At 27.9% G+C, this 21704-nt stretch overlaps 1 protein-coding gene across 1 annotated transcript in view; it reads right to left on the bottom strand.

The window, feature by feature from the left end:
• The window catches only part of LOC145184921 (serine/threonine-protein kinase SMG1-like), a 42955-nt gene that overhangs the window by 2238 nt on the left and 19013 nt on the right, over positions 1–21704 (bottom strand). Inside the window, exons 31-70 of the mRNA XM_090094174.1 lie at positions 21205–21367; positions 20223–21088; positions 19923–20100; positions 19525–19716; positions 17954–18104; positions 17673–17849; positions 17282–17585; positions 17077–17188; positions 16800–16970; positions 16469–16603; positions 16097–16191; positions 14826–14924; positions 12325–12484; positions 12107–12196; positions 11220–11320; positions 10909–11062; positions 10276–10395; positions 9848–10113; positions 9407–9580; positions 9188–9287; positions 8756–9001; positions 8425–8649; positions 8150–8342; positions 7309–7794; positions 6897–7063; positions 6528–6636; positions 6122–6402; positions 5941–6050; positions 5146–5218; positions 4936–5031; positions 4611–4787; positions 4188–4312; positions 3904–3982; positions 3635–3763; positions 3446–3544; positions 1982–2081; positions 1656–1764; positions 1444–1508; positions 1056–1265; positions 836–898 (exon numbers count right to left, since the gene is read on the bottom strand). Coding sequence (XP_089950300.1) covers positions 836–898; positions 1056–1265; positions 1444–1508; positions 1656–1764; positions 1982–2081; positions 3446–3544; positions 3635–3763; positions 3904–3982; positions 4188–4312; positions 4611–4787; positions 4936–5031; positions 5146–5218; positions 5941–6050; positions 6122–6402; positions 6528–6636; positions 6897–7063; positions 7309–7794; positions 8150–8342; positions 8425–8649; positions 8756–9001; positions 9188–9287; positions 9407–9580; positions 9848–10113; positions 10276–10395; positions 10909–11062; positions 11220–11320; positions 12107–12196; positions 12325–12484; positions 14826–14924; positions 16097–16191; positions 16469–16603; positions 16800–16970; positions 17077–17188; positions 17282–17585; positions 17673–17849; positions 17954–18104; positions 19525–19716; positions 19923–20100; positions 20223–21088; positions 21205–21367 — 6950 coding nt within the window. The remainder of the gene's footprint in view (positions 1–835; positions 899–1055; positions 1266–1443; positions 1509–1655; positions 1765–1981; positions 2082–3445; positions 3545–3634; positions 3764–3903; positions 3983–4187; positions 4313–4610; positions 4788–4935; positions 5032–5145; positions 5219–5940; positions 6051–6121; positions 6403–6527; positions 6637–6896; positions 7064–7308; positions 7795–8149; positions 8343–8424; positions 8650–8755; positions 9002–9187; positions 9288–9406; positions 9581–9847; positions 10114–10275; positions 10396–10908; positions 11063–11219; positions 11321–12106; positions 12197–12324; positions 12485–14825; positions 14925–16096; positions 16192–16468; positions 16604–16799; positions 16971–17076; positions 17189–17281; positions 17586–17672; positions 17850–17953; positions 18105–19524; positions 19717–19922; positions 20101–20222; positions 21089–21204; positions 21368–21704) is intronic.

The following is a 21704-nucleotide window of genomic DNA, read 5'->3' on the forward strand; positions in this document are numbered from 1 at the left end:
ATGACAGGTGAGTTTTTTCAATTCTGTGGCAGTTAATCTTCTTGATCACCTCACTTTTAATCAATGCATGAGTGCCTTTAATAGTTCATCATTTTTCTATTTTCTAAATTCTCATTAGATACTGAACTAATTAATATCAAGTATGTATGCCTTTAAAACACCAAGGTACAGCTGCCAGACGCTTAATAATCCATCTTAAAATCCATGTTAACATTGATAGACATATTGGCGCATGTTAGAGATAAACAAATGAAATTAATTCTGTAAATGCCTTAGAATCAATTACTTAGATGTTTCTGCTCTACTCAATTAAATCAACGTTGCCATATGGCCTTAAAAATGCCAAATTTCGGAAAATTGGCAATTTTTTGACCCAATAGGATTTTATGACATCATTTTGGCAATTTGACACAGAAAAATTAAAATTTTTGAAAAAATATTTTGGAAAAAAAGTTGAAATTAATTTTTACTCCTCATGATTTATAAGGATGATGAAAAACATTCCAAAGATTAACTTGTTGGTCCAATTTTGAAATAAACACTAAGTGACCAAATCGTTTTGAAACAGCCACAATTTGAAAGATAATATTATTTTGGTATTTCACATTCAGGCTTTTGGCATTTTACATGTAAAAAATGTTAGCAACACTGAATTTAATTGTCAATTAAAACGATTAAAATATAATGTCTCAGAATGCCAACTTTCATATATCAAATTTTAAAATGATTTTCCTCGTTTCATTAAAAAACGATTAATCAAATTATTCGTTTTTCGCGGTTAATACAGTTGTAAACGATTGTCTGGTGGTACAAATATATGTAAAGAAACATTCACCTTTCCCAGTTTTAGGATCTCGAGCAAGTGTTACAGTACCCTGAACCTTTCTTGGTGTTGCAACTAAAAAATAAAAATGAAAAAATGAAAAAGGTGAAGTTTACGACCTCAGTGCGAAATATGTTTGTATTTTTTTTCCAAAAAGTAAAACAAATACCGCTTCACCCATTCTTTTTCTCTCTACTGAATTTAATAGAGAAGCCTAAAAGTAAATAATTACCAGTTCCACTAAAATTTTTAATTCCAAGGTTGGTGTTAGAAACAAGAGGTAACATTGGTTTATTTCCTCCGTTTTGATTGGATACCAATTGTCCAGGAGTGCCTCTTCCTCCACTATCTAAGTGTGAATCAGTTAATGATGATGCATCTGAAACACTTACTAAATTTTCAGTGATTTCATTTCCTTCGACATTTGTTGATTTGCTTAATGCTGAAATTTGTTAAATAAACAGATGCAAATTTAGTTGCCAGTGTAAAAATTTAACATGTAAACAAACTTTCTACTTCATTATTTTGGTATGCAATCCAAATTGCATAACTATCTAGAATTAATTTCTGTTTTAAAGAAAAAAAATTTAAAATGTTAATAAAAAAAACAAAAAACGGACGCAGTGCTTGATCAGCTTCCGACTTTAAGTTGCTCATTCCAAACAATAATAACTGATCATGTAACCTAAAATAAAAAAAGTTTCATCTTGAGCTCTTTTTACATTTCATTTATCTCTTAAGATAATAAAAATACATGAAGCTAGAAAGAAAGTTGTGAAAATCAAAAAGTGATAAACTAATGAAGAAATAAGTTAAGAATTAGCAAACTTACATCTTCACACTAATAATAAGCTCCTCTATCATTTGTACAGTCACTCGTGAATCATCTTCATATTGCTGAGCAACTTCTCCGGACATATCAACACGACTAGTGCTACTCACTAAAATTATTGATTGGAAAAAACTATGTATAATGTAAATTATTCAGATGCATACAAATAAAGTTGTATTATTTTGAGAAGCAAGTTGTACAAATTTTATTAGTTAAAAAAAGGCTTCAAAATCCCTTTAAAACATTTTTTTCTGGATTAGCAATAAAAGGTGTTAAAGCTATTTATCTACTACAATAAACAACTGAAAGATTGAAAATTTTCATACAGTTTAGAATCTTCTTGAGAACTATGGAAGAATCATCTGAAAACTTGTTATGTGACTGAATAAATTTGCGGACATTTAAACATTCATCTGCTTCTTCATCCTAAATAAAACCTAGTATTATCTATTGATTTTGGATATGAAAGATAAAATCATGGATGAACTCTGGCACACCAATTGCGGAAAAAAACAACAACAACAAAAAAAAAAAGAACAACCTTTTTAAATTAAGCTTTTTCCGACACATATCATGCTGATTCAAAAAATATTTATGCTGAAAATCATCAGCTTCTTACCATCTATTAACTTCTTGCAAGTTATGACCAGTTAATAACTTTTCCTTTACCAATCTACTTCAGTATTTCTGAACTTGACAATAATGTGTGCGTAGATGCTTAAAATATCGTGCAAAAAAGCTTACATTAACAAATGTAAGATAGATGGTATATATGCATTCCATAGATGCTTTAACACGAATTATTACCCATTAAAAAATGTATCTGTAATATATCATCCAATAATCTGGACGTAACCACCAACCAACTAGCAAAGTTTAAAAGATTGATGATGTTCAGACATCAAGGTTGTTGATAAATGTATAATAAGTAAAGTTATTCCATTCATAAGAGAAGATACAAGGAAGTCATCTGTAGAATCAAAAATTAAAATATTTATTCAGAATAGAGATAGACAACTACTTTAGCCTAGCAAAATTCAGGTAATAATTTCTTAAAGGGCACTCATGATGTTAATGTAAAAAGATGATGGAGGTGCATTATTCAAGGTCTTATTACCATCTCATTATTCAAGGTATGTCTTATTACCATCTCATTATTCAAGGTATGTCTTACTACCATCTCATTCAGTTTTGTAACTTCAAGAAATCTCAGTAAAGAAAATTTAGTGAACCAACAAGATTCCAATATACTTTAGGAAATAACAGGAAAGGTCGATGTGTAGAAATCTTTTGTACAAATTTGCTGTCAACTGTATTTCAATATAATCGACACCAATTGAACAAATGTTATTATATTGAACTTAAATTTAGGGACATCTACTGTAAATAACACTTCATACTTTTGTATTATTTTCATATATTTAACCACAGTGATGGATATTTTGAAAATTAAAATCAGTATAACTTTTAATATGTTTGCATTTTATTTTCTATTTGTAAAATAATAAATAACTTCAATCTACACACAATATGTTGTCAACTTCTAAAATATAGAATTCTAATTGGCAGAGGAAAAGATCTTATCTCATCATAACATGCAAGAAGCTATTAGATGATATTTAGCATCAATGCTTTTTGAATCAGTATGATATTAGGGGTCAGAAAAAAATTTAAGAGTTAAATAATTTTTCACTTGATATTTCAGTAGAAAAATTACGAAAAACTATTTTACATAAGCATCTATTACTAATGGATATATATTCTGCTAATGAAAGAAAAAAAAAAAAAACCTTTGCTAATGTTTTTAACATTGCCTTCACTTCTCCAACAAGAGCATGATGAGATGTAAAGCTTGCTTTAACAACTGACAGCTCCATTTTTAAGTTCTCCTAATGAAAGCCAAACAAGAAAATCATTTAAAGTATTTTTTTATTATGCATAACTTTAGAATTGAGTACATCAAATCTGAAAAAACCTACTCTCTCAATTTGTATAGCATTCCTTATCATTGGGTCTTTAGCACGCTTGCTCTTCATCTGCGCTTCAATTTTTTCTAGTCTCACTTTCATCCAATCAATTGTAATAGGCTCATGAGGTGGCATAGAAATCTGTTAAATTTAAAAAATCAAGCAACAAAAGAATAGAAACCACCAATTAATCTTGATGTAAATTAATTTATTAAGAAAAATTAATACACAAAAGTATAAAAAATTAACACAAAAACTAAGGTGACATAAGTTAAAACAACCTCAAGACTTTTCATAAATTGTTCAACATCACCCAATTCACCCATGCAAGTCTCAAAAGCTTCACAAGATTCTTTAAATCTAAAAATTGTGACAATTTTCCAACAAATAACAATAATATAAGAAAAATATATTTACTTAACCTTAATTGTATTTATAATAGAAAAATATATTCATATTGTAAGCAATAACTAAACAACAAAATCTTTTTTTTGCCATTTAAAAAAAATCAAGAGTTAACTACATTTATGTAATTATTCATGCAACAAATCACTTTTAAATTTACTTTAGAACAGATGATACAACTGCTTGATCAAATACATCTGATTCATGTACATTGGCTTTGTATGATTCCATAGCAATAATGGAAGATGCCAGGTGAATAACATCTTGAAACAATTTGTTCTCAGACTAAATGGAATGTTTGAAATCGATAACAGAAGTGTTTGTATTTTAAAAGTTAAAGCTGAAAATTTTACATTTCGTATGTTTAAATTAGATTTTATCATTTTGAAGCTTTTATAAATTACTCAAACTTTGTATTAATCTGCATTTTTACTATGCAGCCTGATAAATACAGTAGTTACTAAGTACATAGGGGACTGAACTGTTTTTAATCAAACTCTTTAACTTTCATAAAAGTTTGCAATACATTGCACTTTAAGAAAAATTTTACTGTAAATATCCAATCCTGCATAAAAACACTTACAAGTAAAAAATTCTTTCTTTTAGCTACAGTTTCATCAAAGTTCTTTAGCACACTATGAAGAGCAGGATTAGCACCTGATGCCCACTTTAGACGCTGTTCTATGCTTGATTGAAGTTGATTATACTTCTCCATTAAACCAGGCATACATTGTTCTACTTGATTAATTGATGCCATACGCTAAAACAACAACAAGTATAAGACACACAGGAGAATTTTTTATGTCTCACATTAATAATAGAAATAGAAAATAAAAGAATTTAAAAAATAATAATTTTAATAATATTTTGTTAGTTTTTTGCATTTTTTTACAGAGTTTTATCTTTACCTTTTTAATATCATTAATAACTGATACTTTGGTAGGATTTGCTAAAGGTTGATTGCGCTTTCTACCATTAACAAACAATATCTCTTCATTGAGCCACTAAATGTTTAATTGAATTATTTCAGCGCTCAGAATTAATTAAAAAAATCAATTACACAGAAACAAACCCTATAACACAGTTCTGTTTCTTAAAATTATCAAGGAATAAATTACTTGATATCTTGCCAGTTGTTGTTGTGCTCGCTGAACTACATCTTTCTGTGCAGCAATTGAAGCATCAAGTCTCCTGTATATAATCAAGTTTTTTTAAGTTTCAATAAATTACAAAGCTTTTATCATAAACTGTTATAAATTGACAAATGTCAAAATATTCATGTATGCATGTTTATGTGCTTGTGTTACATATATATATATATATATATATATATATATATATATATATATATATATATTATTTTTGTTGTTAAATAAACTAAATAATTAGCTTGGTTTATATTACATTACTTAAAGTTTCATGCAATAGCAATCATCAGATGTTATAAACCGGTTTAAAAATATATATAAATCGGTTTATAACATCTGATGATCGTTATTCCGTGAAACTTTAAGTAATGTAATATAAACCAAGCTAATTATTTAGTTTATATAATAACAAAAATAATATATTCGCTCTACTTATTTTACGCTGTATTGAGCACTCTTACAGGAAATATTAACATAATTTCTATAATACTCTCTCTCTCTCTCTCTCTCTCTCTCTCTCTCTCTCTCTCTCTCTCTCTCTCTCTCTCTCTCTCTCTCTCTCTCTCTCTCTCTCTCTCTCTCTCTCTCTCTCTCTCTCTCTCTCTCTCTCTCTCTCTCTCTCTCTCTCTCTCTCTCTCTCTCTCTCTCTCTCTCTCTCTCTATATATATATATATATATATATATATATATATATATATATATATATATATATATATATATATATATATATATTGTTGCTTAGAAATTTAACTTTAAAAAATTACCTAGAAAGATCATGCTTTCGCCATGCAACATCATGGGCATTGATTAAAGTCCCAGCTTGTGACAAGTGTTGGTGGGAAAAGCTGTTTGATTTTAGATTTACCTCAACAATCTTAACAAAGTGTAAATTAATTATAAAAAGTTAAAAAACAAAAATTAGCTAGTAAGAAGTTTTAAAAGTACCTTTTTGCAAAGTTCCTCCATTGAAGTTACAATCTTTCTACTTTCTTGTACATCTTTAAGGAAGTTTGGAGCAAGCAGAGAGGCATAACAAATTGAAAGAACATTGACAGCTTGAGAAGGTAAACCAACCATAAAACACTGAACACATTCTGCAATAAACTGCTTTACTGGTAAACAGAGAAGTTCTTCATTGAAAACACGAAACATTCGACCTGATTCTGTGGGATTATCAGATGGAGAATTCAAAGAATGAATCGATATATTAATTTCACGAGTAGCCGCTAAATAAATAGAATGCCTCTGATAAGCGTAATTATAAAGCTCAGAAGTATGTAATATTAAATTTAGAGACAAAATCTTAATAATATCTTTATAATAAAAATTGATACCAAAACCAATGACTTACTTGACTGGTGAAGACATGCATCGAAAAATGTTTGTATAGCAATCAATTTTTTCAGAAACAAAAAGTTGGACCATTTTGAATTTGGTGATAAACTTATGTGCTTACTAAGCTGTACAATAGAAAGAAAAGATTATACATAATCCAGAGAATTTCATGCATAAATCACAGAACTTCATACATCATAAAAGATTATGAATACATAGAAGAAAAAGTAAAAGCATTTTAACCATAAATGAGAAATATTTACATAAAATTAACCCATTTTTAAAAATTTTAAATAAAAAACTCTTAAATAAAACGGTTAGCAAACCATTTTATGGTTAGTGAGTAAGGCCTCAGAAAGACACTTTAAATGATTTTAAAACTTGCCTGTAAAGTTCTTTGTTCCTGTTGCAAATCATCAAATCCATTTGGCATTTTAACTTTCCTATATGATTCATATAACCCCATCAATTCAACCTCAACTTTTGTAAACAAGCCACTAAAACATGCCAGCAACATTTGTCCTGCAGACATGTGACTTGAATTGGAATTATCTGCATTATAAATTTGATGTTTTATACTTTAAATTGTAATAGAAAAAGTTAAATGTAAGAAAATTTTATACTAAGAACATATCTTTTATGTATTAGAAAAATTTAATTTTAAATTTTATAAAAACATTTAGCATTAACACTTGGTTGAGTCAAACAATCATTTTTTTGAATATTTTTATCTAGGATTAACCATGTTGTTCTGAGTTTTTTCTGATCATAGAAAAAAAGATGTGTTAAAAATTTACCTTCCCCTTGATCAATATTTTCTGCTTCAGTTAACTGTTCAAGATGATTTTTCAATCCATTTACAATATTTATCAAATCTTCAGGGACTTCTGTCTTCTCTTTGAAGCACATGTGGAATTGCTCACACAAACTGAGCAAACTCACTGAACTCATTTGAACAATTTGATTGATAGTTTCTGTAACATATAGCACAGAAGGGTCATTATTGAGAAAAGATTTGACAGCTTCAGGAACTATTATTGAACGAAAATTAGACATCAACTCTTGCAAGCTATTATATGCTTTCACAGCTGAGCCCACCACTTGCATACTGCATAATATTCCATCCATTGAATCAGTTTGATTTGCTTTAAAAGTACTTTGTTTTAAAGGATTGTTTTTTAGTACAGAGAGTAATTGAGAAATATTGCCACACATAGTACATAACTCATCCAAAAACCAGTCACCATCTCGAGATGTCAAATGCATTAGGCGGTCACCAGCAACTGAACTCATTAAATCAAAAATAATTAAAATCATTAAACTAAAAAAAAAACTTGCATGTTTATCATATATGCAACACACAGATACACACAGATACACACACACACACACACACACACACACACACACACACACACACACACACACACACACACACACACACACACACACACACACACACACACACACACAAACAAAGATTGAGTTGGTTAAAAAATATTTTTAAAAATACTTTAAGTAGTCACTGAACTTGAACTTAAAGAAAAAAAGATAATTTCAAAATAATAGATATTTATATTGCAATCTAAATATAGATATTTATATTGCATATAATGCCCAGCATTTATAAAAACTGACCTGCAGCTGCATTCTCCATAACCAGTTGCCTTTTGTTTAAAGTACTCAGAGCAGTTACAGTAACACATGCTAAACTTATAGCACCTGGTGTGCCAGCTTCACCATTAAACTTGCGCAAAGCATTCCATGTCTCAGTAACAGGCCCAGAAAGTAAGGATGTTTCAGCACGCTCATGATTTCTTCGTTCATATAGCTAAACAATAACAATATTTTAACAAAACCATTTTTGAAAAAATACATACAATTTTTTTATTTAAAAACAGGAATAAGAAAACCTTTATCATCTTGTTATTTTGTTCTGTAAAATACTGATGTAGTTTATTTTCTAGTCCAATAACAGATGATTCAATTTCTTTGAGTAACAACTTTCTACGTTGAAAATATTCTTGATGATTCTGCAATACTTCTTTACATTTGCTGAGTGAAGATTCATTTAGAAGAGAATTCAGTAAAAATATCCAGTTTGATAAACTACTATGCTTTACATAACTGGTGGAGAACTAAATTAACAAATTTAATTTAGATTTTGCCTAATTGCAAATTATAATAGGATGTGCAATGAAATTATCTTTAAATATGAAAAAAAATTTTGTAAAAGAAAATTACCTGACTAACAAAAGATGAATAAGACACTATTGTGTCTAAACAGGATCGCAAAGCCAAGCGTCTTTGGTTCAGTGTTGAAGTGATCTCCATTTCAATTTGGTCTCCTTGAACTACAATATTTGATTGACCAGCACTGTTTAGAAAATCAACAGCAGCAACATAGCAAGGAGGACCAACATCAACCATTTTGCATACTTCAGGGTATAAACTGGGAATACTGCCATTATGAATACAAAGGAATACATGCTAGAACGAAATTTTTGCAATTCTAGAAAGGATAGCTAGGAGGAAATTTATACAAATATTGATTCTTAAAATCAAAATTAATACAGAAACTTTATGCAAAATTATCTTATGTTATTGAAAGTTTAAATGTTTTAGTAAACTTTGGTATATTTAATAAAAATTGAACATGAATATTGTACTGCATACTTCAAAATCATTGTGCATTTTTTCACACTCAGAAAGCTTGGCACTTATTTTATCTTTCCAATGCTTCAGATCAGAAAGCAATTTAGCTTGTTTGTCATACCTACAAAAAATATTAAAAAATTTTGTGCTAGTAAATCAAAATAATAAACTGAAGATTTAAAATGAAACAAATAAAAAAAGGAAAAAAGGAAAAAAGTATTGATTAGCTGCATAACTTACCTAGACTGCAAACTGTGCAATGGATGATCTGGAATATTTAGAGCAGCTTTTAAAAGAGCTGCTTGATGTTTGAGCATGTATATTTCTTCATAAGAATACCACTGTGAATTCAGTGCAGTACAGTAGCTTTCAAGCAGACCTTTTAATGTATTTAATGAACTAGTTAACTCATCTCTAAAAAAAAGTAGGGCACATAGAACTAAGAATTGATATTTTACTGTTAAACTGTTATGCAATCTTCAAATATTTTACTTTGCTTGCCATTAAAAATAGACTTTCAAAAATATTGCAGCGACTGTGCATTAAACCAGTTTTTGTGCCATCATGGGACACAAAAACATGTTTAACCCCACAATCTGCCACAAAACAGTGAAATTACATTTTGTAATTTTGTATAATTCAATGTTTACTAAAAGTCTACAACCCAGAAAAATTACTGACTTGTTGGCAGACCAGGAAACTTTCATCTCAGCAACTCGAGTGGACAATAAAGTCTGTGTTATTCCACGCTCCATCTCTTTACGATACCTATAGGTTTCATCTGCCCCACCTCCCCCACCATAAAAAGCACCAGCAAATGCAGCATCATTTGCAATTGTCCAGTCAACTAATGGGTCATAAACAAATGCTTCAAGGAGTGTTAAAAGTATCTCTCGACCTTGACGGAGAGTTTGCATAACCTTTTCACATGAATTTCGAAAAATTCCCTAAAAATCAATAATAACGAAAATTAATAATTACATATTAAATATAACATTGTCACAGAAACTGAAGGACTGCATCAGAGTGAGCTATGATAAGTTATTTTTGCATATGGTATATAAATTTAAATAAGCAAAAGTTAAATTCTAAAAAATGGAGACCATTACCTCAACACCACTAACACCAAGTGCCACTTGCATATTTCGTGTCATTCGAAAAGGAACCTTTTCAGGAACACGTAGTGCTTTACCTTTTTCAAAACACACATTGTAATCAATGTGAACAACCTTAAAAAAAAATGTGTTAAGACATGTCATAAAATCTTTACTGACTTCTATTTAGTATAGATTTCAAAATAAATCTGCTGTATAAAAAATGTTTTATTTTCATTGAAATAACCTAATAGCAAAATAGGCAATTGTTTATTTTTCTCATAGTAATAAAAATCTACCTTTTTGTAAGTTTATCTGACTAAGGAGCTGATTACGCAAAGATAGTTCAGCCTGGTATCAGGTTGAAAAATATTTGCGTAAAAGAGGAAAAATAACTCCTTGAAAATAATTATTAATGAAGAGGTCAATCATTGATAAAAATACTCTTAACAAGGATTAACATTTATTCTATTAGTTCTTCAAATTGTGGTACACATGCCTGACATAATACTAATAACTAATCTGCAAAAAAAAAAAAAAAAAAAAAGGAATCTTATTTCCAAAACAAAAAAAATGAGACATAATGCATGATTAATACATTAACAAGACAAATGAAACTTATTGTGAAAATAATTAAATTAAACAAACTTCTCCAGTTGTAAGGTCAATAAGAATGTTGTCTAAATGACGATCTCCCAAACCAATTACATAACCAATCATAGACATTACAGCAGCAGACCGAGAATATGTCTGAGTCATCTTCCACCAATCAGAAGAATTTGCACTAGAGCACCAAAGTTCTCTAAAAAAAAAGAGATAGAAAATGAAAAAAAAAGTTGTGGTTATTGGGCTACAACAACAATATTACTGCAATTATTTTGCACTAATATTGTTGAGATCAATTATTACCAGTTATTGTGCATGAAACTTATAACTGATATTCTTCTTTAAAATGTTACCTGCTAAGTAAGTCATCAGGTGTATCATTGGACAGCTCTTGCAGAGTTTTTCGGAGAACAGGTAAAGGCCATTCCTTCCTTAGTACATTAGAATCTAACCCCTAGTTGTAAAAGAAAATTTTAAATTTACTGTAATAAAAGTGACAAAAAAAGGAACAGTAACCAGGACAATCTTCATACAAATCAATAATAATAATAATAATAATAATAATAATAATAATAATAATAATAATAATAATAATAATAATAATAATAATAATAATAATAATAATAATAATAATAATAATGATAATAATAATAATAATAATAATAATAATAATAATAATAATAATAATAATAATAATAATAATAATAATAATAATAATAATAATGATATTAATAATAATAATAATAATAATAATAATAATAGTAATAATAATAATAATAATAATAATAATAATAATAATAATAATAATAATAATAATAATAATAATAATAATAATAATAATAATAAAATGATAATAATAATAATAATAATAATAATAATAATAATAATAATAATAATAATAATAATAATAATAATAATAATAATGATAATAATAATAATAATAATGATATTAATAATAATAATAATAATAATAATAATAGTAATAATAATAATAATAATAATAATAATAATAATAATAATAATAATAATAATAATAATAATAATAATAATAATAATAATAATGATATTAATAATAATAATAATAATAATAATAATAATAATAATAATAATAATAATAATAATGATAATAATAATAATAACAACAATAACAACAACAACAACAACAACAACAACAACAACAACAATAAGAAGAAAAATAATGATAATAAAAAGTAAAATAACAAGAAATATGTTAACATACCTTTTCTTTTAAAAATGGCATCACTTTATTGTAAAACAACTCTGTAGGACGCATTGGTGCTTGCACACTAATTTGACCATTTTTATCACCCTAAAAATCCAAAGTAAAAACTGTCTTTAATACTAAGCTTTATTAATATAATTTGACTAGCAGAGAATGTAGTATATTTACAAAGCTTTTATAATATATTTGATTAGCAGAGAATGTAGTATATTTACTTGGTTTTTCATTACTGCTTGAGCAGCTGCCTCTCTCTGTTGCCACCGACGATATAATGTGAACAATGGTGTAGCACCATCTACCCATTGAATTAACCCAGATCTCGGACCAAGTGGTGTAACAGAATAATGACGTGCATAGTATTTCTGTTCACTAGCTCTATATAAGTAAAATATTAATAATAAAATGTTCATGCAGTTACTATAACCATTTTAAATATTGTTAATGTTTTAAAACCTTTAATTACAAAAACTTTTAATTGAAGATATAATTTTAGCAACTTTTTGATTTTTAAACTTAAGATCATACTAAAAAAAAGCCTTTTTATGTTGTTTTTTAATTTATCATACGAATATATTATATAATTCATTATATCAATATACCATTATGTAATTAATTAAATATATTAATACATATATCTAACTATACAAATATACAAAACTTATACTATAAATTTAAATACTCTTATTTTTAAATTTTCAAACATTTCCTTCCCAAAAAATTCATCACCATTAGTAACTTTAAGTAATTTCTAAACAATGAATTATAATATGCATTTTAGAGTGATAGTACTATATAACTACAACAAAACATAACTAAACTTTCAAGCTGCAAATAAACTTTCAGAATGCAAAAAATGTGTTAATCAATTTATCACTCAACGATGTTCACAACTCAGTAATAAAAAAATCCAGCAGCACTAAAGCATCTTTCTGCTTTTAACTGATGATCATGGCAGACTTAAAAATACAGTCACTTAACACTTCAAACACAGCCATTCCTTTTTTGATGTAAGCCAAAATATTTAAGGAAGTCTTATTACTAAACTGGAAATTTGGGCTAAGGAATGGTCAAGTTTTTCAGCCTTACTCTTTTTTTGTTTGTAAAGATTTAATGCGGATGCATCTTTAAAAAATATGTGAACAAATATCTTTTGCTATAATTGGGAGTTCTTTTTCCTTTGGATACTCTAAAATAGATTCTTTTTGAGAATCATACTGTTTTAGTACTTCTAAATATCTTAAAAGGCCTCCCAATTCCAATATTTCTTCATTTCAGAAATACTTTTCATCACTCAAAAATCAGATAGTTGTATCTTGATCTTTTAAGTTTGTTGAGATAAATTGACAAACTTTTTAAAAATAAAAAAACAAACTTCTTCAGCTCCAAAAGGTCTGATTTTTTAAATGGCATTCCTAATGATCTAGTACTATTTGCTAATTACTCTAAAGCTCAAGTGCCCAATCTGAATTGAGAAAAGATCCTTCTCCAATCTGAATTGAGAAAAGATCCTTCTCCAATCTGAATTGAGAAACGATCCTTCTCAAATCAAAATTCAGAGTAAAGAATATAATGCGCTCCAACTCTAAGAAAATAAGTTATTCAAAGAAACTTGAAAAACTAAAACTACCTTCTCTAGAATTTAGGAAACAAAGAGGTGACTGTATCCAAATATCCAAAATTATTCATGGAGTAAATATCATTAATGAACAAGCATTTTTTTAAATTTATCAATTCTTCAACTACAGGATTCAATATGAGTTATTGAAAAGATTAAATAAAAAAGCAAAATTTTGGAACTCTCACTTGGTTCAACCAAAAAGTCAGTAACTTAAAGTAACTGGTTGTTTATAGCGCTGGCATTACAAACATATTATTACAAACAACTAAATCATTACAAACACTTTGCTTGTATGTATGTATGCATGTATGTATGTATGTATGTATGTATGTATGTATGTATGTATGTATGTATGTATGTATGTATGTATGTATGTATGTATGTATGTATGTATGTATGTATGTATGTATGTATGTATTTATGTATCTATTTATGTATCTATTAATGTATGTATTTATGTATGTATTCATGTAAATTCTTGAGCATTGTTTCAATCAATTCAAGGTCATCTTCATATTTCATTAAGCCAACAACCTTCATTATTGCAACGCTTTAAACTGAACTATCTTCAATTTAATTCATTCCAGATGCATGCAAAGTCATTCAAAAATCAAAATGTCACTAGTAGCTGTATACAAAATTGAAAATCTTTTTAAAATATGATTTATTTGTTGAGTTTAACAAAAAAACTTTACTTAAGTGATAAAAATTTACTTAAGCAAAATAAACTTACTTAAGTAATATAAATTTACTTAAGTAAAGTTTTTTTTGTTAAATTGAGCAAAAATTTAAGTATTTGAGGCATTTAAACAACAACTTAAGTTCCTAAGTTACTTAAGATACAATTATAATATTTTGATAAACTTATTAACTATAAATTATTAATAACAAATAAACTTTGAGATAAGAATCTTTAAAAATATTTAAGAATCAAAGAACATACGAATTTATGGTCAAAAGAAATTTTATAAAAAATTTATTTTAAAACGAATTTAAAAACTACAATAACACTTTTACAAATAATATTGTAGTTTTTTTATCATTTAATAAATGAAAAATAGAAAACTTTACTATAGAAATTGTACAACAAAAATGTACCTATCTTCTTTAGAAAACATATGATTGCATATCTCCAAAAATTGCATTATTCGTTCATCTAAATGCAAATCTTCTAGTCCTTTGAATAAGTATGGATACCTAAATAATTTCTCATAAATTCACATTGGAACAACAATTATAGCTAATATTCTTAAAAAGAAGCATAAAAAGAATTTTATCTAAAACCCATTACAATAGGATCTAAGCATAAACATGTCATGAGTTGCCAGAGTGTTTAGATCTCATATTTTGATGATATTACTGAAACAATTTAAAGTACTATTATTTTAAAGTTGTCACCCCTAGCAGAACAAGGCTAATCCTCAGATGTGGGGGTGACATTGAATAAAACTGGCAGATCATTCATGAATGGGGACCTGGAAAAAATGCATAAATGTTGTTACAGAGATAATAGAACATAATCTAGATTATGTTTAGAAATATTTTTCAAACTCAAAATTTGATAGTCAACAGCAAAAAAATTGTCAATTATTATTCTGAGTGTCAATCAAAGCTATTGTTTCAAAGGAAGATAAACATATGGGGGATGCTCTACTGCTTCAAAGGAAGATAAACATGTTGGGGTGGGGGGGGGATGCTCTACTGTGCATATTACATGTGACTTTCTTTAAAAAACAACTTAGTGGTTTTTTTTCTTTTTTAATATATTAAAAAAAAATTCTTGGTGATTTTTTTGGCGTGTATATATACAACTTGTAATATATACACTATAAAACTTGTGTATATATACACAAGTTTTTTTTTACTAATGATATTTTAACTTTCATTAAGAAAAAATAATACCTAAAGGCAAATTTTGGAAACTTATCAAGTATTTTTGACCTTTTTAAATTTTAATGATAATAAATACTGACATTCGTTTCTTTTCACTGCATTACTATAAAACTTTTATTTTCAATGCCTTTAGGAATAATACATTTTTACTTTTAAAAGAATACTTTTAGCATCATTTTCTGATTTTGTGTTTTAATTGCAAAACTAGTCAGCCAAAATGTATGTATGTGTGTATATTCCTGCACTTTTTATCTGAAAAATGTTTAAATTTTGAGAGCGGATGAAATTTTTGTTTGTTTTATCAATGCAATAATTATAACGAATAATTTTCAGTGTAACAATTATTATGAAAATTTTGAAACTTTTATTAGAAAATAAGTTGCTTACTTCATCAAATTTAAGAATATAAAAAGACATGATGTAAACTTTTTAACAAAACTACAAGACATAGCATTAAAACATTTAAACAAACTTACTGTTGACCATCAGAACCAATCATTATAAGCTTTTTTGGTTTTGTTTTTGTTGGCAGGATTTGTATCTCATTTCTGAAACCTTGAAGTCTGACCTCCTAGTAAAAATGAAAAAAAAAAAAAGTGATGAAGCACCAGAATTTAAAGCTAAGAATATCAAATAATCACTCTAAATTTGTAAAATATTTTAACTATATCATATGGTGTTTACACTTTGATGCTCTAATACATTCAAAACTAAATGCCTGTAAATACTTACTTTAGGGCCTGATTTAAATGAGTTTTAGTATATTATTTCCATTATCTAAATTCACTTACTTACAGACTTAGAATATGTAAACTTTTAACAATGTTTTTCCCACAACAATAATTTACCTGCTCAATATTTTGATCAATTCCAGGCATAGGCATGAGTGAGAACTTGCTTTTTGCCAAAATTGGACTCACTTCTTCCATTTGTAAGTTTGACATTGGATGCTTCTGAGCACGAATTTGTAGAGTTTGATATAACTAATTATTAAAATAAGAACATTATTTTAAAAAATTTAAAAATTCATATTGGTAGCAAGAATCTGGATATACAGCATTAAGAAACCAAAGCCATTACATTTGGCAGTACAGAATGCATCATTTTCATAAACAATAAGATATTAGTGAAGTAGAAAAATAGAAAAATAGAAAAAAGCTAAAAATTTTTAAAAATTACCTGCTTAACATTTTCCCAGTTAAGCTCTGGTTTTGAGGGATCAATTGGATTCTTAACAGCTTCTATTGCCTTATCAATTTGTGAAGAAAAATTAGCTTGAAACATTTTTTCATGGGCAGTTTCAGGCACTTGACAAGTTATTTTTTGAAGCCTTTCAAGAGCATATATCAGCTAAAAAAAAGAAATTTAAATCACCTAAGACTAATACAGATTACAGTTTGTTTTTTTGAATGTTAAAAAATGAGCAGACAGATTATGTTTAAAACAAAGCTCTAACTGGTCTCATAAGGGCTGTATGTTTTTCTTTTATTAAGATTTGTTTCTGTGCATGTGTTAAAGTTTGATTCACATCTACACGCTTAATTTCTGCATCGAGTTGAGACATCCTCCTTAAAATAAATATAATCAATTAAAATGATTTAAAATACATTTAGCTTGATTATAGAAATTCTTTTCATTTTGTTATTTTTTGAAAGTCAAACCTTTGAGCTTCTTGATGTAGTTGTGTAAGAGATCCCAACCACAGTTCATCCCATAAAAGGGTGATTCTTCGTAACTCTGAAACCACACACTTAACTTCTTGTACAAGATTACAATCATCTTCATTTAAGGCATCAAGAATGATATGTAAAGAGGACTGCATAACTCGTTCCTCTACAGATATAAAGGCTACATCTTCTTGTGATGGAACTTGAGCTTCAACTGGTAATTCTATGCATGAGATATCTTCCTCAACAGGTTGTTCACATTCATCCTCAATTTGATAGTGGTAAGCCCTAAGAATCCCTAGGAAACAAAAAGATCATTTAATGGGCTTAATGATAAATTTGATGAAATTCTATGAACAATTTTTTAAGAAAGAGCAAATTTCACCAGCTGCAGATGTTTTGCTGAGTTGTTGTTGTGGCATAATATCTGAGCATCCAACAACAGTTTGATAAACAATCAACTCTGGTGAATCTTTAGCTAAACGACATAGTAAGCTTGCAACACTCTTTTGCACATATGGTTCAGGATGGTTAAGGCGTGCAAATAGTTGAGGTATTATTCCTGAAAAGAATGAACTTTTTAAATGATATTCTCAAAAAATCAAATTTAAAAAAACATATAGCATTTATTTTATTGTTGACAATAAAAAATAGAACAAAAGTTACCTTTCCAAGGTTTAGTAGGTGTCTGTTCAAAAGAAGCTTCTAAGTGTTGCTTTAACTCGCCTGAATACTTAACAAGCAAACGAAGCAATCTCAGTGTTGCAGTAATGTTTCCATACTCACAGTGCTTGTGTGCATCAGCAACATTTGTTGACTTAAAAATAATTTTATAAATTTTAAAAATCACTACAAAAAAAACAACAAACAAACAAAAAAAAAACAAATTGTTTTTTAAAAAACTTTAAAAACTTAGGGGGTTAGACCTAATTAATGAAATACAGTTTAGTTTTAAATTCAGTTTTTAAATTCAGTTTAGTTTTAAACAAATTTTTTCCAGAAGTATATATACACTGAATATATTTCTAAAATTACTTTTCCTAAAATATAAGAAAATAGGAGAGTGAAGAGAAGGATTTGATCTCTAAACCTCCTGCATATAGGAAACAAGTAAATTGCAACAAATTTTTTAATAAATCCTGATAACCACTGTAAATATTGAGATGCCATCATTTTTGAAATTATTTTATATTTTCAGAAAAGAAAATCAAAATGAAAAAATTTCTATAGTTTGTTTTATTAGATGCTGATTGAACCACAATTAAAGTTAATTGAAAAAAATCTAATCAAAACTAAAAAATAAATATGGTAGACAAGTTAAAATATTCTAAGATTGTTAAAACAACCAATTAGCATCAACTTTGTTTTAAAGACACAAACTCACTGCTTGTACTGAGTCAGCCTGAGTGTATGTTGTAACCAGTTTTGAAAACTGAAGAACCTGCCATTAAGGCAGTATTAGCAAAAAGAAAAGACTTCATAGTCCAAAACGTTATTAGTGCAAAATTAATGATGAAAAGATTGTAAGTGAATTAAAATGCAATAACAGGTAATACATGTGACAAAAAACTAATAGCGTCCTAAAGAAAAACTAATGCTACTTAGTTGCCATTACCACATACATTCAGTTGACTGTAAGATATTAAGCTACAAAACTAGTATTTATTGTGCACAATTTGGCCCTAGAAAATACTGGAGACTTGCCAACAAACCAAGGTACAACTTTTGAAAAAAAATATTCAGACTCTGATGGATCACAGTTAGACATGACTGATGAGCACAATTATGATTGTATATACTGAATCTGAAGTTAATTAGCCAAATATTTAGTTTTTCTATTTTCTTTAATCTAAAATTTTAGGATATGTTGTACATTGTTTTTAATTTTTCAGATTTTGTCAAAAAAAATTAAAATTGAAAAAAAGCCTTCAAAAGAAACATAACAGTTCTAATGAAAATTAACAAAATGAAATGAAGAAACTTGTTATTTAGATATCTTTTAAACTTAATAAAACTTAAAAAATAATATTCTAAGCGACTAATCATTTTAATGACATTTAAAAAAAAAAAAAGAACACCACCATTCTCAACCCTGACTGCCATTACTAAAAGTTAAAATCTTGCTAATGATACACTAATGTAATATCCAGCAAAATAAATGACCTTTATTTTAAATTAGTATATTTTGAATTTACAGTGAACTGATTGATTATTTTACTCAAATACTTTAAAAGTACCTCAGTTCCAGATAGCTTCAGGTAAGTAAAGTATGCTGCTGCTGCCTGTCGATAATGTGCAAATACTCTTTCAATAATATTTTTCCAAATAACTAAAAGTCCATTTAAAACATCTTCACGATTTTTTAAATAATCTTCCGCTACATTTAACACTTGCTGACTCAATTTCTCTTCATCACTAGAAGTTGAATGCTAGATAAAAAACATTCTCCAGTCACACTTCATAAGAATCTTATATGAATTATATTTCATGAGAACATTATATAAGGTGATTTCCAAATATGTCAAATACAAACAAAGAAATTCAACATTATTTTATATACTTTATTCAGATACAATTTATGAAAAACAAAGTCTTAAAAAACTTTTTATATTATAACATTATGCTGTATGTATACCTCATAATTTAAAGTATTAGCAGACATATCATCTTCTTCAGATATATAATCTTTAGCACAATGACCTTTACTGAGAACAGCAAGTATCTTCTCAACCACTTCTTGAGGAATACTTTGTGGAAGAATTTTTAGAATTCCTTCTTTTTCTTCTTCAAGAAGATCGATGCTTCCAAATGTGCTAGAAATAGCAATTTTAGTTAGAATACAAATTCATGAACAAATGCAATTCCTTGAATAAATACAAATTCAAAAATGAAAAACAAAACTAAATTAACATAACTAAAAATGTTTCATCTTTACCTTTCCTTTTCCACTGCTTTTCGTCCCCATTTGTAACACCAATCAGCATAAGCAAACCAAGTCTTCCCTAGTGTAGAGCAACGATATGTACTGTGATATAGCAACTGCCCACATGCAACATCACCTTCAGACATGGACAGGCTATTTGCAAATGAATTCTGAAGCAGTTTAGTTCCCAATCCCCCAGACTTAGTAACAATTTTTAGAACTTCTCTTACTTTAGGACCAATAGTAACAGAGTCATCTGCTTCGCCAATTGAAGTAAAAAGACGTGGCTCTGTAAGTATCCATTTGGACAGAGTGACAAATGATCTTGAGGATATCTCAGACAATTTGCCATGCATATTAGTAGATTTATTGTTTGATCCAAGAAGTTGACGCTCAGACAGAAGAATACTTGAACATAAAACATCAATAGCTTCAGAAAAATTTCCAAGAGTTCGTTTTAACTTTGCTGACTCTTTTAGTATATCAACTGCTGCAAGATGATCAATAACTTTCCCAGAACTAACTGATGCAGAAAGCTGTTTTAACTTTAGTTGAGCACCTCCAGTCAAATACATTTTCCCATCAATTGCTCCTTTAGATTCAAGCATATTTAACTGTTTAGCTAAAAGAGATTCTGCAAGCTTCTTGTTTCCTTGTATACGTGCAAGTTTAGCGGTCATTGTCTGAATGGTTTGCACATTAGGCAGTTTATCTTGTGCACTAACTGCAGGTCCAACCCAACCTTTTTTATGCAAAGTATGATGAAATTGTAAATAAGATGCTGTACGTAATGCTTCATTTAACAAACAAATATCTGTTTTGTGAGCATCAATGTAAGGTGTTTGACCATAAACATTCATAAATGTGACATTTGAGTCCTAAGATAATAATTGGGAGAAAAACTGTTAAGTATGTTAATTGAAGCATAGACTATACTTTTACATCATAAGATGATTAATTTGACTATTAAAATAAGACTGAAAACAATTTTAACCTGGTCAGCTTCTGTACTCATAAGTGCTTCACGGATGGCTGCTATTGATTTAAGTTGCATAAGAAATGATGCACCATTGTTCAATGAATTGTTAAGCATGAATGTTTGAAGTGGTATAGTAGCAGACTTGTTAGCTTGTAAAAGCAAATTATCAACAGTCTCCCTATAAAGAAAGTAGTAAAATGTATCAATAAAAGCTTTCTTAAATCTATATACCTAATAAATGACAGTAATAAAAATTATATGCAAACCAAATTTTAAAAAGCACAGTATATGAACCTATAATATAAGTAAAATAACCATATATAGCTATAATTTTATAGTTTTAATCTAAAATGTTTCACTAAAAAAAAACATTTTAATTGGATTAAGTCAACAAATTGCATAATTTGATATCACTTATTTTATCCCTTCTAAATGGCTTTAAGTCTCAAATTGTATTTACACTGCTATTAAATGATATTTCATATTAAACAATTTCATTTTAAAGCAGATCATTT

The sequence above is a fragment of the Hydra viridissima genome, unplaced genomic scaffold (assembly GCF_058129835.1).
Source record: "Hydra viridissima isolate aposymbiotic clone 2 unplaced genomic scaffold, HvirCarnegie_v1 scaffold_7, whole genome shotgun sequence".
NCBI lineage: Eukaryota > Metazoa > Cnidaria > Hydrozoa > Anthoathecata > Hydridae > Hydra > Hydra viridissima.